The sequence below is a fragment of the Marmota marmota genome, unplaced genomic scaffold (genome assembly GCF_001458135.2).
Source record: "Marmota marmota marmota unplaced genomic scaffold, marMar, whole genome shotgun sequence".
In the NCBI taxonomy this organism is placed as follows: domain Eukaryota; kingdom Metazoa; phylum Chordata; class Mammalia; order Rodentia; family Sciuridae; genus Marmota; species Marmota marmota.
This window is the reverse complement of record NW_026000077.1, coordinates 140,247-157,078: the sequence shown is the minus strand read 5'-3', so window position 1 is coordinate 157,078 and position 16,832 is coordinate 140,247. Positions and strand designations below refer to the sequence as shown.

The window sequence follows — 16,832 nt, the reverse complement described above, 5'->3', positions numbered from 1 at the left end:
TATACACATCTGGAGTAGGATGATTAACTGGAATTAAGTTCTGCTTCTCTTTTGTGACCTTTTTTTCTTTTTTTTTTACAAACCAGCTCCTTAAACTTGGGAGATAACAATATTTAAACATAAATAAATATATGTTTAAGAGTCCAATTAGAACCAGTCAGTATGCGCCTAAGCGACCTAAAGTTGTCATGGTAGTGGAGACTTGAAAGTCTAATACCATTCTGCTGTCAGTCAAAGGTTAAGAGATGAATTTGGGTGGGCCTCTGGAAACTTATCTGGGATCCCCAATAAAATAAGTGCAGAAGAGGCACACATCCCTCTTTTTATTTATTTTTTGCATTACAATTCTTAATACACCTCATTATACAATAATTTATTATATCTGATTATATATAAGGTATGTTAACACCAAATTCACATCTTCATACATATATTTTGTATAATGATGAGGGTGTCCTTCATCCCTCTCCTCTCTAAGAGGACCCACTCCTCCTGGAGAGTGCCCCCTTTCTCTTTGCCTATCCCTTCAATAAACTCTTGCCAGTTACTCTGAGCTACATGTGTGAAATTTTTTACTTGATTGTAAGAATTTCTTTAGTTCTCAAGTAAAATACATTTGTAAATGTCGGGAGAATAGGCCAAGCACTGAGGAGGGATATTTTCCAAGTATCCCGGTGGGGTAAGAAAAAGCATTGATTGCATTTATTTTTCCCTTTGACAGCAAGAACTCAAGGGAGAGGATTGTGAGCAAACAGAGCAAGATGACACTGATTTTCGACATAACCCTCATTTAGCATTTCATTATTCATCATTTGCTATACACACAGAGTTGTAATTGCCAACTCTGGTATTGTCATCCCTGAGTTAAGCAGAGGTCATTCCTGGGCTCCCATTGTTAGATTTTGGCAGTCTTGGCATCATCAATCACTTTTTTCGATAAGGAGAGGTCAGGTCTGAGATCCAGGCACAAGCCCTGCAGTAGGATAGGAGCCCAGAGAACCCACTCAGGTGCAGATGAACAAGGTTCAGATTGGCAAAGAAATTTGGCTTCTGTGATGGATAGAGCATTAATGGCTGGTCCTGGCTGAAGTGTGAGTAGAAGGGCACAAACTTAGTAGGGAACCTCAGTGATGTGGAATCTCTGGTGGCAGGGGATGCAGTGTGGGGTAGGGAGCCTGAGAAGTAGAGAGAGGCAGGCTTTCCACATTAAGAAGGTCTTAACAGCCAGTGAGGCCTCAGGCTGTTCAGTAGAAGGAGCCTGGGATGACTCGGGCCCCAGACCCTAGGAACCAACTGTGAGCTAATGGTTGCAGAACAGGAATAGACATCAAAACAGACCCAGTAACAAGAATTAGGGCAGGCAAGTAGGAATTGGAAAGCAAGTAAGAGCATGGTCATTGGAGTTACTAAACACACCAGGAATCTTCCTCCCAGTGGTAGAAGTTGTTGCCAAGTCTGTCCCAGTATGGACCTCAGGAGGTGTAATTCTCATCTCTTTATTCAGGCTAATAGTAGTTAAAGGTATGGAGGGCACAGGTGAGACTCACTTGGCCCCAGGTATGGTATATGGTAGGAATGGGATACCATGTCTGACAAGAAAACTTTTTGTTGTTGTTGTTTTCCTCACTGCACCCATAATGCTACTTCTCCAAAAAGACACACATCAGCTCTGGGGACATGATCAATCTGTTCACTAGACCACAAGGTCATTGAAAGAAGAAGCTAAGTTTTTAGTACCCAGCAGGGCCTGGCACAGGCCCAAAGAATATTTTTTGAATTGTTTATTGAGTATATAATGGAAGGAAAAGATGGTGAACAAATGGACACATCATCTTGGTTGGGTGCAGTCCATCAGGATTTCCCAGAGTTTCAGTGAAATATCCCCTCCAAACATTCTGTACCATTGATTATCTTTATTCCATTGTATCCAAGCAAGCTACTGATTTTAAAACAACGGCTTTCCTGGTTTCTTCATACTAGAAATGAAGATAGATATTTTGGAGATTTGATCACTGTCATTATTATTCCCTGTCGTGTGTTACACTGACATCTGCTTAGTACCTCATGTTGGTACACGTGGATTAGCAGCACCAGTTTCTGAGAGGATGTGTACATGGTTGAGAACTTCTGCATCAGACAAAGAAAACTGATGAATCCTCAAAGCATCTGACTGACAGATCTGTTTTGTTTATCTTCATACTGTTTCTATATTTTTAAAAAATTGATTCTCAGTTATCCGGTATCATATTTACCATGTTCTTTTTTTACCTTGTGAATTCTAGATTATTTTTTTTATATTTAGCATCCTCTTGAGATTCATGATACATTCTCATTACTGACCCATATACTAGCTCAAACACTGTTGATTCATACAAATGCAGGTTTTTGTCTTCTGTGGAGAAGTCAAAGGATCTATCAATCCTGGGCCCATTTCCCTGCAGGACAACCATTACGAGCTGCACAGAGTTGCCCCTGATCATACTTATCTCCGTTGTCTCCTAAGAGGCTTCATGTCTGTAGATATTGTCTCTGGGTTCAGCTGCTATTCAAATAATGTAAAGAGTGCTCCATTTGACATGTTTACATGACCTGCCTGGTGAGTGTCAACATCTGAGTTTGAGAATCCAGCTCTTTTGGGTAACCCTTTTGACATCCCTAATAATAGCAACCATTCATTGAGCCCTTGAGTGCAAAGCACTGAACTAACAATTTTCATGCATTACTTCTTTAATCTCTATAAACCCTGTAAGATTAGTATGAGCTGTTACCTCCATTTTATAAACTGAATCTCAGAGAGGCTAAGTAACTTGTCCATGATTATGAAACTTCTAAACAGTGACAGTGAGATTCAAGTCTTGGATTCAAAAGTCTGAGTCCAAGCTGAACTTTTAAAGTTTATATCACACTGTTTCCCCAACCAATAAACTTGTAACAGTAGACTTAACTATTTTCGGGGCTGGGGATGTGGCTCAAGCGGTAGCGCGCTCGCCTGGCATGTGTGCGGCCCGGGTTTGATCCTCAGCACCACATACAAACAAAGATGTTGGGCCCGCCGATAACTAAAAAAATAAATATTAAAAAATTCTCTCTTTACTCTCTGTCTCTCACTCTCTCTTTGAAAAAAAAAAAAGACTTAACTATTTTCATACAGTGTTTCTCCACCATACTCGGTCCACTTGGGGCCGAATACCAGGAAGTGAGACTGAGAACCAGGAAGAGCTCAGGAATGCTGCCCTACCCTTGCCATTGTGCATGGTGGACACTCAGTTTGTGTCAGCCAAGGGCTGCGACTTTGTTGGCTCCAAGATCTACAGCTATTCTGGAGAGGGAGGACAGGAGGTTCTGGGGTCACTGTGACTCTCATAAATCATTGATTCTGGCGTGTGTGTGTGTGTGTGTGTGTGTGTAGTTGGCCTGTTCAGGGCTACAGCTAGCTCCTATAAATGGGCCCAAACTTTGGCCTCACAGCTGTTAAACCACCGAGATGGGGAAGTTGTGGCTATGGGTTGGTGAGTATTGACAGTTTCCAGCAATGTCACTCAGTCGGGAGTTACCAGCCTTCATGTGTTTGTTGTCTCTTCAGTGCTCAGTAGAGCAGCCAGCCTGGGACTCTGGGGGTCTGGATTAGATAGAGATGGGTTGGAATATAGTGAAGGGTCAGAGATAACCGGGAGGGGGGAGGATGGAAGTAGTGGTTCTCCAACCTGGTTGCATATTTGGCATTTTTAAACCTGAGTTCCACTTTGGCTCAATTAAATCAGAATCTCTGAGGGAAGAGCCAGGATACCAGTACCTTCTACTTTCCATCCACTGGCTTAGAGCTTTCACTGGGACGTCTAACTCCTTGTACCTGTGCAAAATGTGTGTGTACAGTACTTTTTATTAGAGAGAAGAGGAATGTAGATCTAGATCCACTGGCTCAACTTCAGAGGAGAGGAAATGTGTGAATGGTGTGTGTATCCCCATGTGTGCATCTGCATCTGGACATGGTGCCCCGTTGGTGGGGGCACTTGCTAACTGGATGGTATGTAGGGCATTCCACTCTGGATGTGTACACAAATCTGTGTGTGACTCTTTCTTTCTTTCCTGCAGCTCTGTTTCTTGTACTGAAACACCAGGAAGGTAAGAAAATTGTGTGCTCCCCTCCAGAGCCAAGGAGATTCTCTGGCTGTTAAGGCATCTGCACTGAGTGTCCCTTGCAGCCCCATCCTGCCCAGGTGCCTAGATGGGGGATTACTGATTCCATGCAGCTCTGCAGAGGAAGTTTGATCACCTGCAGTTTGTGTTGCTCACTGTTGTGTCAGGATCCAGACCTGAGGGTCCATTCAGAACAGGACTTCACAACTCATCTCCCCACTCCCAGAACTTCAGTAGTGGGGAAGGGACCGGACCTCAAAAAGCTTTGGGGCATGTGGATGGGGAGAGTGGCCTCTTGGCCCTGCCCCCTCCCTTGATCTCTGCCAACTAATGCATGCTGTCCCTGATCAGGTGCTGCCTACAAGCTGGTATGTTATTTCACCAACTGGGCACCTGGACGCCCTGAATCTGCCTCCATCTTCCCCCTTGACCTGGACCCCTTTCTCTGCACCCACCTGATATTTGCCTTTGCCTCAATGAGCAACAATCAGATTGTTCCCGAGACTCTCCAAGATGAAAAAATTCTCTACCCACAGTTCAACAAACTCAAGGAGAGGTATGTTCATATTGGAGGTGGGGTTGTATTTTCAGACTTTATAGATATAAGGGAATTAAGCCCATTCTTCCAGTTGCTCTCTTTCTTCTGGTTGTTCCAGCCCTATCCTCAAGCATTCCTAATTTAAGAATTCCCTGTTACCGGAAGACCTTGAGCTCCTTCTGGCCTCCTTGCCTTGCTAGTTGCTGTTGTCTCCCCCGGAACATGATCTCTCTCCTCTCTGCCTAGCAAACCCCGACTCACCCTTTGAGTCCATGTGAGGATTTCAGATATTAATGATGTTAAAGTGATTCAAAGCGGGTATGGACATTGCAAATGCTCAACAAATGTTTAGTGTCTTTATTACCATTTGTCACCTGTAAACCCCAAGCTGCAAGCTCTTCAAGGGTAGGGACAGTGCCTTCTTTATCTCTAGGTCTCCCAGTCAGTCAGTTAGGTCAGTACCTGTACTGAGTTGGTGCTCAGTAAGTGCTTGCTTAAGTACTCCCCTCCCAAAACTTCTGGGTTCTTTCCCTGCCCAAGGAAAGGTTTGTTACTGCACTGATGGCCATAGATGGGCAGGGTTGCAAGCTCCCTGAAAGTAAGGAGCTTTCAGTCAGTGGCACAAAGTCATTGCTCAATAAATATTTGTCAGGTAAGAAAATAAGTGAAGAGAAACATTTCAGACTACTCTTTCTTTTTGTTCTGGAAACATTATGGGACATAGGGATTTTGGTGAACTTTGTGTGGCCTTGGAGTTGTGAGGCTGTGATGACCCTTGGGTTAATTGCAAATCCCTCTTTTCCTTTCCTCCCTGATCCTGTGCTCTTCTTTCTCCTTCCCTTCACCAGCCTTCTCCCTTTCCTGTCCCTGTCTCCCATCCCTCATTTCCTGTTGTTATTCCATTGAGTGAAGAAAAACCTGTAGCTTCCTGCTGGTGTGAGGACCCAGCGTAGTAACCCTCTCTTTCACATCCTAGGAACAGGGAGCTGAAAACACTGCTGTCCATCGGAGGGTGGAACTTTGGCACATTGAGGTGAGACCCTGGCGTCATCATCTTCTCTGGAAGGTGGAGCCAAGGGGCTAGACGTGCGTGGGAGCCAGCTTGGCTGCGAGGACAGGAAAGCTACTGCAGACACCTCCCCAAGTCCTGATCTGGCCTTGGATTCAAGGACCCATGGAGGGTCAATTGCTGGAAGTTCCAGCAGTTGGTGAGAAAGGGAGTGAAAGGAAATGAGAGGCAAAAAGGGTACTCACAAAGAACCCTTAGCCTCCATAAGAAGCAGGGGTCTTGCTTGTTTCTGAGGAGAGGAGTTTTGTTCAGGACAAGAAGTATAAACCCAACCCTCCCAGGGCCTGGGGTTCCTCACTTTATAAATGGAGCCAGTGGTATCCACCACAAAGGGCAGTGTTTGAGAAAAAGAAACAAATAAAGCGCCTGTCTTAGTGCTCTGGTCGACCCTGCACCCTCCATGAGGCAATGTGGAGATGGCTGAGGTCTGGGGGCAGGACTTTTAGAGAGAGAGCTGGTGGCCTGGAATGTGTGAGGTTGCCCCTTGCTAGGAATATTCAGATATGAAGGAGAAAGGATTTCAGGTGTGAGCTAACAACTGGCTCAGCCTGAAACCAGGCTTCTCCTTTCCTACTCGAACACGTGCCACATGCCAGATGCTGGGCTGAGAACTGTACACATTACCTGTGGCCACTGGGGAGAAACTTATTAAATGGTTGTTGGTATTCCAAGACAGCAGAAAAAGAAGAGGCCCAGGTATTAAGGAACTTGCCATATTTCTCCCAAGTGTCTGTCAGAGAGCACCCAGCTGAGAGGTGGCAAGCAGACAATGAAATCCAGGCCCATCTATCTCTGAGTCTGGCTATTTTCTAATCATTATCCACAGAGCACTCCTAGAATTGCTTGAAATTCAGCTTAAGTAGTTCTAATTTTCCCCCAAAGTATCTTCACTTTGGAAGAGAAAACAAACTGAAATAGAAAAAAAAAAATCAAGTAAATGAAGAAAAGGGCCAAGGACCAGAAACCCCTTATTAGATCCCTGACCTCTTGTGCCAATTTATGTAGCCCAGGCCCAAAAGAGCTCACTGATCCTTCTGGAAGTGTGGGCCATTGGCTTATGTTTCCTCCCCAGTCCAGTCCGAGAAAGAATGTCAGTGCTAGGTCCAGCACAGGGACTGGAGTAGTTACTGGGGAGACAGGAGGGAGAGGCCAAGCGCCTTGGCAACAGGCAAACTTGCAAGGGGCCCTGAAGGTGGCTATGTCGCCTCAGCCCTGCTCTCCCTGCAGGTTCACCTCTATGCTGCACACATTCGACAACCGTGAAAAGTTTATTAATTCAGCTATATCCCTCCTGAGGACACACAACTTTGATGGTCTCGACCTTTTCTTCTTATACCCTGGACTGAGGAACAGCCCCACGCATGACCGATGGAAGTTTCTTTTCTTAATTGAAGTAAGTCTAGTTTGGAAGCTCCAGAATCCAGAAATGGTTCTACTTTTGATCATATTTGGGCTCATGGCAGAGGGGGAGCACAAGGCCGGGCCAGGGGCAGGAGAGAAGAACCAGAATGTTCTTCTATTGCCATCACACTGGAGCTACTGGGCCAACTTGCTGCTGAGCAGGGGTCCTGTGGTTGCTCTTTTCTCTGTCTGTGTGGGGTTCTTGCTCCAGTCCTCTATTCTAGGTGATGCCTTCTTGGTGCAGTCTCCTGGTCTCCCTCAGGCAGTTTATTTGCCTCCCTCTGGCAAATCCCTACTTGCTGGCTCATCTGTCTTCCTCACACGCTGTGGGCAGGGCCTGTTTCTGCCTCACCATGGTGTCCCCAGATGGTGCTTAAGGAGCTCAGTCAAAGTTTCCTGGATGATGCTTTCTTTACGGGACTGTTCTGTGTGGTTCTTTCTTGCCAGGAGCTCCTCAGTGCCTTCCAGAAGGAGGCCCTGCTCACCAATCGTCCGAGGCTGCTGCTCTCTGCTGCAGTGTCTGGTGCCCCACACATTATCCAAACATCTTATGATGTAAACCTTCTAGGGAGGTGAGTGGGTGTCATGGGAAAGACATTAGAGGGAAGGGGGCATCTTGAGCCCAGAACCCAGTGCTGCTCAAACACTGTTTCAGTCAGCATTTTTTTTTTTTTTGCTGCTGTGACCAAAAAGACCTGACAAGAACAATAGAGGAGGAAATGTTTATTTCAGGGCTCATGGTTTCAGAGGTCTTAATTTATAGACAGCTGGCTCCATTTTTTTTCGGGCTCAAAGTGAGGCAGAATATCATGGTGGAAAGGTGTGGTGGAGGAAAGCAGCGTAAGACATCACACCGCGGAGCAGAGAGATAGAGCGTGTTCCTCGCCAGGACAAAATATAAACCCCAAAGACATACCCCCCAGGGACCCACTTCCTGCAGCCATACCCTGTCACCACCAAGTTAATCCCTATCTGGGGATTAATGCACTAATTAGGTTAAACCTTTCATAACCCAATCATTGTATCTCTATGCTTTCTTGTATTGTCTCACACAAGATCTTTAGAGGGAACACCTAATATCTATATCATAACAAGCACTGTCCCTGAGCTTGCCATGTACCTGCCCTGGTGTCTGTGAGGTTTGGGGTGGGCTGAGGAGCATAGGTGAGGACAAGAGTCAGCTCCATTACACATACCTTGGGCTTTCTTTAGAAGATCACGGGGAGATGCTGTAGTACTGGCCCACGACAACATTATCATCGGTAGAATCTTCTGCATGGCCCATTGCTGGATCTCACAGGAGAGAATGCCATGGACCCCACCCCATCCTCCCCAGAGCAGAGCAAATGCTGGCAGCAGAGGGCAGAAGAGCTGACAGCCATGAGCCACAAAGCCCCAAACAGGAATTCCTAGTCACACAGAGTTTTCAGATCAGATCTCCATGGCAAAAGTTAAAAAGGTAAACATGAACAGCACATAAATCTTTCTGAACAAGCTGGCTGTGTGCAAATTTTCTTGAATCTCAACAATAATGTATTTACAAATGAGGAAACAGATTCAGAAAAAAGAGAGGATGTGGGGTTTCTGATTGTGATTGCACTGGAGAGAGCTGTTTCAGTGTGGGAGGAAAGGCAAGGGACCCAGTGAGAACGGAGTTGGTTTGTGGGAATCTTTTATTCATTCATTCATTCATTCTAGGTTAGTGTGAATCTTGTAGCTAGGCAGGATTGAGAGTCCTGCCTTCACATAACTGGGTGACATTAGGCAAATTAGTTACGCCATCTGAGTTTCAAATTCTTCCGCTTGAAAATAGAAAAAGGCGTGGTACTTAGGGAATTGGCCAGATAAAATTAAATTAGGTGATCAGTGTAAATCCTTACACCTCTGACCTGGCACATGCTCATGTCCACCTGATCATTATGAAAGTCTTCTGGAGGGGTGGGTTCCAGTGGCTCCTTGAGGGGTAGAAGGACAAAAGCGTTTCTACTGCTATAGGACAGTGCTGCTCTTACTCGTGGTGATTTCTGCAGACCTCTGATAGCACAAGTAAGGCCTGTATGTATTTGCTTTCTTGTCTGATTCCTGGCTACCTCCTCAGATACTCTCAGGATTCATAGACCCTGACGCACAGCTATCCCTAACCAGCAGTTTTTTCCGTCTCTCAGTGTCTGGCACAGCCCGGACAGGCCCCATAGGCAGGAAGAGCAGGGACGCCCAGGTGACCAACATGCACCTCTGTAGCTAGTTAGCACTATGAAGATCTGAATTAAAACTTTGCCCGGCCCAACCTTTGCATCTCCTTTTCTGTGCCTTGTCTTTCAGACTCCTGGATTTTATCAATGTCTTGTCTTATGACTTTCATGGAAGCTGGGAAAAGTTCACAGGACACAATAGCCCCCTGTACTCTTTTCCTGAGGACCCGAAATCTTCGGTAAGAGAAGGGAAGATCTCAAGTGGCCCAGACATCTTTCACTGAGCTCAGGACATTGGCACTTAGTAACAGGGAGGGTTATGTTCTTCTACCTTTAGGCATATGCTATGAATTACTGGCGGAACCTTGGGGCACCTTCAGAGAAGCTCATGATGGGGTTCCCCACCTATGGGCGCACCTTTTGCCTCCTCAAACCCTCTGACAATGGGTTGCAGGCTATAGCAACAGGACCAGCGTCTCCAGGGAAGTACACCAAGCAAGCTGGCATCTTGGCTTATTATGAGGTAATGGGGTTAGGGACTTCTGTGTAGCTCCCAACCTCAGTTATTAATCCATGGCCAATCCTATTTCTTCTCTGTTCTCTGCCTCCTGCTTTCCCATTAACAAGGTTATTTTGAGGCAATTCCAATATATCTTTTATTACTGGTTCTTTTTCCTCTACTCCAATGCCCCCCTTAATATACATGTACCCAAGGGAATGTAAGACATGAGAGGAGATGATAAGAGGCAATTGAGTGTGTGGCAATAGAGATCTGGAAAAGTCTTATGAAGCACGTGGATTCTGAGCAGATTCAAAGCACAGGAGAATCCTGATGCACAGGTATAGGCCTGGTGTGCAAAAACACAGATGTGGAGGGCACCAGATGCAGAACTAGAACCTTCCCATAGGGAGTAGTGGAAGTGCTGAGTGTCCCTCCAAACCCTGCTCTATGCTGGATGGCTGGAGGTATTTTCCTGTTAATTCAGTGAAGCATGGTTATGAATGGTGGCATAGTTGAAATACTGTTTTGGAAGGACATCATGTGTCAAAGAGACTTTAATAGAATATTTAAAGCTCTGAAGAAAAAAGAATGGCTTAGACATTAACCCTGTAGCACAACTTGAACCCCTTTACTTCCTTGCAGTATAGTTTCCAGCACAATGTCGAGCATCCAGTGGGCACCATACTTGATGGATTGTAGCAACCTGGTTGTCCCGGCCTTCAGGACCTTTAAATCTCTAGAGGAGCAAGGCTAGTTTAATTACTGCCTATGTGGGCAAGTTTGTATTGAGAGCAAATGAACTGAGGAGAGACTTGTTTATGAAAATACTCTGAAAAAGGTACAGGTCTGGTCAAGGGTTAGGTATGACCCTCTTAGAACTTTGATGCTGGTATTATTTACCAGACCCTGGCTTGGCCTCTTAGGCAGCTCATGCAGTCCTTGTTCTCTCTCTTTTTCCATCATGAATACCAAGGAAGAAACAGGTAAAGGGAGAAACTTACTTGGGAGAGAGAGAGGGGGGAAAAAAGAGGTCCTTTGTGAGCGGTGGGAAAGCCTACATCCTCATTCCCTGGGGAGGTCTCTGGCATTCTCTGTCCCAGGGCATGGTGCTTCTCTCCATGGCACTTCATGGACCTCACCTGTGGTCCTCTTGGCAGATTTGCTCCTTTCTTGAGAAAGCAAGAAAGGACTGGATTGGCTATCAGCATGTCCCGTATGCCTACAAAGGGAAGGAGTGGGTTGGCTATGACGACATCAGGAGCTTCCAGGAGAAGGTGAGACCTGACTTCTTTCTTGCTCCAGCATATAGATTCTCATTGGCTTCTATGGACACTCATTTAGATAGATAGATAGAGAGAGAGAGAGAGAGAGAGAGAGAGAGAGAGAATGAGAATATGAATGAGAAGTATATGTGCAGCATCTCATAATCCCATCGAGTCCAATTCTCTAATTTTGAAAATAAGCAATCTCAGTTCTGAGGGAGTACATATTTCTCAGTCACACAGCTTTTTAGTGACAATCTTCTCTTTTCAGTTCGGACCAGGTGATTGTACAACAGATAAATACCAATACAGGGTAGATCATCCTAAGCGCTCCATTGAAATTACTGACACGTGGCAGGGATGGGGAAGTCAGGGAGGGTTTCCTGAGGTGGGGCAAGACTTGGTGGGGTAGAAAGTTTGTCACAGGTTTAAAGAATGTAGGCGAAATAGAGTTGTTTTTTTTTTTTTTTTTAATGAAGATGTAAGTGCTGGTGAAGGAATTTAGTCTTTAATCTGTGGGCATTTTAAGGGGAATTTTTTTGAGCAGATCTATGATTTGTAAGTTTCTATGAATTTGACTCCTCTAAGTCTACTCATATAAGTAGAACAAGACAGTATTTGTTATTTATTTTCATTTCATTTTTTTTTGGTCTGGCTTATTTCACTAGCATATGTCTTCAAGTTTTCATCCTTCTTCTTCTTTTTTTTTTCTTTCCAGTACTGGGAATTGAACTCAGGGGCACTCGTCCACTGAGCCACATCCCAAGCCCTATTTTATATTTTATTTAGAGACAGGGTCTCACTGAGTTGCTTAGTGCCTTGCTTTTGCTGAGGCTGGCTTTGAACTTTCAATCCTCTTGCCTCAGCCTCCTGAGTTGCTGGGATTACAGGCTTGTACCACGGTGCCCGCTGCAGGTTTTTTCCATGTTGTATGTGCATGTAGGAATTCTTTTTATCCTAAAATTGTTATTATTCATTTTTAGTTTTTTACAAATGAGGCAACTGGGACACATAGGAATTTAGTAACTTATCCCACATCCCATAGCCAACAAGTGATAGAGACTAGAGTTAAATGCAGGTTACACCCTAAACCACCTGCTGCGTTGCCTCTTGACAGTTCATCTTCTAGTTTTGCTGTTGTACCCAGTCTGGAGGATGGGCAGTACAGCATGTTGACTGACCATTACTTTTACAGGCAAAGTTTGTGAAGGCAGAGCATTTTGGGGGGGCCATGGTGTGGACATTGGACATGGATGACGTCAAGGGAGCTTTCTGTGGCAGTGGCCCTTTTCCCCTTTTATACAAATTGAATTACCTCCTGCTGCAAGATGGTAAGTAGTAAGGACCCAGGAACTATGATTGGAATTTGTATAACCAGGCACTGGGAGGGTCCATTCTGCTAGGTCTAAATTCTTTGATGAGGTGACATGAAACTGAAGAAAGACAAACTTTGATGTCAGCTAGTGTATTCTGTAATCTTGAACCTTATTTGACTTTCTTGAGCTTCCTTTGCCCTATCTGTAAAATGGAAATAACTCTTACACTCATCCTTATGAGAACTAAATAAGATATGGAACCAAAACTGCACTAGCTCATTGTTAGCACTCAATATATGTTAGTTTATTTCTCTGTTTCCTTCTACTTTCATGGGCAAGGGCTAGAAAAGGGAATTTGGTTTCTTTTGCTATCTCTTTTTTAAAAGTAGAGGTTTCCCTGGCGGTTAGGAAACGGAACCCAGCGTGCGAGAGCTGAAAATCCTTAGAGATGGTTTACAATCCTCCTTTTAAGGACAAGATTGGAGCTCAGGCAGGTCAGGTCTTCAGGTGGGCTCCAACCTCATTGTCTACAACATGCTATCTAGAGCTCCTTGTCCTCAGAGTTGTTCCTGGTGCCTGTACAGATGCAGGAGGTTTCTGCTTAAGGATTCAACTAGTAAGGAATAAGGCCTTGAGGGACAGGACTTGCTGGGGGTGCAGTCAGAAGTCCAATTCTGGATTTTTGGAGCAAGGTCCTTCTGCACTGGAGGGGTTCTAGTCCTTCCTGTAATTAGCAGGAAAGGAAGGGAGAGGTAGGGATCTCATGCTTTGCTGATGATTTTCTCTAGAGGTCAGCTCAACTCCTTTACCACAGTTTGGGTTCTCATCTGCTATGAATTCTTCAGTATCTGATTCTGAAAGGCTGGCTGTGACAAAAGCATTGAGCACTGATATTATTAACATTCCCCCCCCCCACCCCAGGAAGAAAAGCTGAGGCTCCTGAAGTCCATGGAAAGCATAAAAATATAACTTCAGTTCCTGGAGGTGGAGTCATGACCCTTGGGAGGGAAACAGTATCCTTTGGAAATCACACTGTAGCTCTACGGGGCACTGAGGTCCCTGGGGCAAGGACTATGACTTCAGTGGACCATCAGTCTGTGACCACTGCAGGGACAACAGAAGCCCTTGAGCATTTTCAGACAGAGACCCTCAGTAAGATAATGGCCCCTAATATGAAGTCTGTGTTCCCTGAGAAAGTTACTGTCCCCACCAGAAAGATGTCAGTCACCTATAATGGGCAAACTGTGACTCAACAAGGGGTGAATTTGAGTTCTGTATGGGAACTGCCCCAGGGCGGGTGAAATTGGTCTGAAGAGGGAAGTTGAAAATAAGATGCCTCCCAACACACACTCCTGTTACTTCTGACAACCCCTTCATGCCCACTGAAGGGAACCATTCCTATGTCAACTAACAACCCTTCCAACAAGTGCTCTCTCTATGAAAGAAGAAAACACTCCTGTGGATCAAGGAGCCTAAGCTCTGTGGATGGCAAACTGGAGCAAGCCCTTGTCTTTTCTTCTTCTCTGTGTGATATGATAGAAGCTGCTTGATCCTGGTTGCTCATGGGGTGAAGTAGGCACCAAAGCCACAGTGGGTCAATATTTTTTTCTGTTGAATAAACTAGAAACACAAGAATCCAACTGAGGTCTCTGAGATTCGTTCCTTAAAATGACCGGTGCAGCTTCCTCCTCTCAGTGTGGTTTCCCCTAGTATTATTTTTGGAAGGGGGTTGTGTCTAGTCTATAATGGTGCTTTCCAGTGTTGATTTTGGACTTCCTTCTTCCATTAGCAACTGCTCACTTCACTGTTGGTCAGAGCCAGAAGTTCCTTAGGAGATTGTGGGTTTCCCACAATCCTCAAGAAGAGTTGGGAGAGGAGGGGGAAATGGAGGCTTCCAATTATCTTTTCTGCTTGGTCAAATCTCAGTTGTCCGTGGAAAAATACCCTCATCTAATCTCTCATTGAGAAGTGATTGAGAGGGGCTGGGGATGTGGCTCAAGCGGTAGCGCGCTCGCCTGCCATGCGTGCGGCCCGGGTTCGATCCTCAGCACCACATACAAAGATGTTATGTCCGCCAATAACTAAAAAATAAATATTAAAAATTCTCTCTCTCTCTCCTCTCTCTTCAAAAAAAAGTGATTGAGAGTGCAAAACAAAAACTTTTAATCTGTTTTATAGTGTGACTAGTACATTGCTCCTAGGTCTCCTCCAGAGACACCGATTCCCACACTTTAAGCACTGCAGTTTGCCTCTGGTGCATTCTCCTGGGTGTGACCGACTCTTCAAAATTACTATAGAAACGGACCATGTTCTAGCTCTTCACTTTTAGGAGCCAGTGCCTCACAAAGAGGGTGTAATTTCTCTTACTGATGTTACATATTAGTTCATTTTCTGTTCCTGATAACAATGCCACAAACTGGGTGAGGTATCAAGAAAAGAGGTTTATTTTGCATCATAGTTCTGGACCAAGTTCAAAAGGCCACATTTGATGATGGCCTCCTTGCTGGCAGTCCCAAGGTAGCACAGGGTATCACATGGTGAGAGACAAGATGTGTGCATATATGTATGTGTATGTATCTTTTGAATTCTCTCTCTTATAAGCTACCCAGTATTCAACCATGGGGCTTGTACCTTATCAGATCCTAATCCCTCCTAAAGGACCCACTTCTAAACACCGTGGTCAGATTTAGTTTACACCCTCTTAAAACCTCATAATGGGGAATTAAATTCCAACACTAGTGTTAGAGAAGATGAACTATATTCAAATCATAGTGTTCCACCCCCTGGTCTCTAGTAACTCATGTCCATTTTATTATTTACAAGGGCCTCAAATGTAAAGATACAGAAAAGTTGAAAGTAAAATGAATGGGAAAATATACTATTACAGTATTAACAAAAATAAAATATTTGAACTACATGATATGATTAAAATAAATTTTAAGGCAAAAAAAAAAAAAAACCCTACTAGAGATGAGAATTTCCATTCTGAGCACATATAAGGAATGATTGTTCTTGCTACAACTAGCAAAAGTCAGCTAAATTACAACAACCATATGTTAAATGTATCTGAGAGCTGTGGAAATGACCAGGACAAGGTAAACCAATAAAATCCCCGAGAGGATAGAACTTTTCTGAGGTAAGATGAACATGGGCAGTCATCTTTATTCTCTGCAAGTACTTACCAGTTCTGCACATGGGCTGGGATGTAGCTAATGAAAAAATGATAGATAAGGAAAGAGGTCAGCAAAATATTTAAAGGTCACATGAAAATAAAATGGCATGGAAAACTTAAAAGACCCCAGATACATGGCCAATTTTCAAAAGTATTTGCAAGACTTAGGAGTTCTGCAGGAGGTTGGCAAAGCTCACCAAAAGTTTTTGAAAGGCAGAGTGAATTCTTTTAATAGTCTCGTGATGTTAAGGGAACAAAAGACATGTCATGGGAAGGGATCTACTCGAAACAAGCGCTTCCTTCAGGATCTGAAGTTGCATGGGTCAGGAAGATGGAGAGTGGGTCTGGGAACTTCTCATGGGGAGAGTTGAATTCCCTTCCATCTTTTAAGACTTACAAGATTGATATTACCAGTTCTCAAACAAAATCCCGAGGGAGTCACATCAAAATTACAGGGGCAAATTAGAAATAGATGAACTTAACCTCGACCCAGGTCAATCCCTAAATAGATTGGGAAGGGGGCATGGGGGCAGGAAAGATGGTGGAATGAGATGGACATCATAACCCTAGGTACATGTATGACTGCACATATGGTGTGATGCTACATTGTGTACAACCAGAAAAATAAAAAGTTGTGCTGTAATTGTGTACTATGAATCAAAATGCATTCTGCTCTCATATAGACCTAATTAAAATAAATAAATAAATTTAAAAATAAATAAATAGGTTGGGATTAGCTGGCTGTTGTCCTATTTGTATAACAGGTTTCTAGTTAAAAGTCAAATATTCACTTATATACACTTAAAAATGACAAGACATGTGAAGAGGCAAGAGAATATTGTTAAGAATTAAGAGAAGAAACATCCAGTGGGAACAGACTATAGGTGACTGGAATCATAGCATTGCATATAAATAGACCTTAGAATACCAATGATTCTTATGTTAAAGAAAACAGAGGAAGAGATCAACAAAATAGATAGAATTGAGAATTTTACCCTAGAATTAAAATCTGTAAAAAATGAACTGAATTTCATGTGTTCAATAAAAGACAGGCACTAGAATGATGCTAGCTCATAGAAGTTTCTGCCATGGTGATGTTTCATAAACAGTACTTGAAATGTGGCTAATGAAACTTCAAGGAGATGAATTTTAAGTTTTATTTAATTTTGATTCACTAAAGTTAAAATTTCAATGGCCACAATGTTTAGAGGCTACCATATTGGACCACACACACTAGAATAGC

At 43.9% G+C, this 16,832-nt stretch overlaps 1 protein-coding gene across 1 annotated transcript; it reads left to right on the top strand.

The window, feature by feature from the left end:
* Nucleotides 1-3,227: 3,227 nt before the first annotated feature.
* Nucleotides 3,228-14,057, top strand: Ovgp1 (oviductal glycoprotein 1). Its single transcript, XM_048814511.1, is given in 12 exon segments — nucleotides 3,228-4,122; nucleotides 4,489-4,693; nucleotides 5,652-5,708; nucleotides 6,972-7,137; nucleotides 7,593-7,717; nucleotides 9,468-9,576; nucleotides 9,675-9,860; nucleotides 10,997-11,113; nucleotides 12,297-12,432; nucleotides 13,339-13,690; nucleotides 13,692-13,751; nucleotides 13,753-14,057. Coding segments are annotated over 12 exon segments (1,764 nt in total). The 5' UTR covers nucleotides 3,228-3,947; the 3' UTR covers nucleotides 13,829-14,057.
* Nucleotides 14,058-16,832: the final 2,775 nt, after the last annotated feature.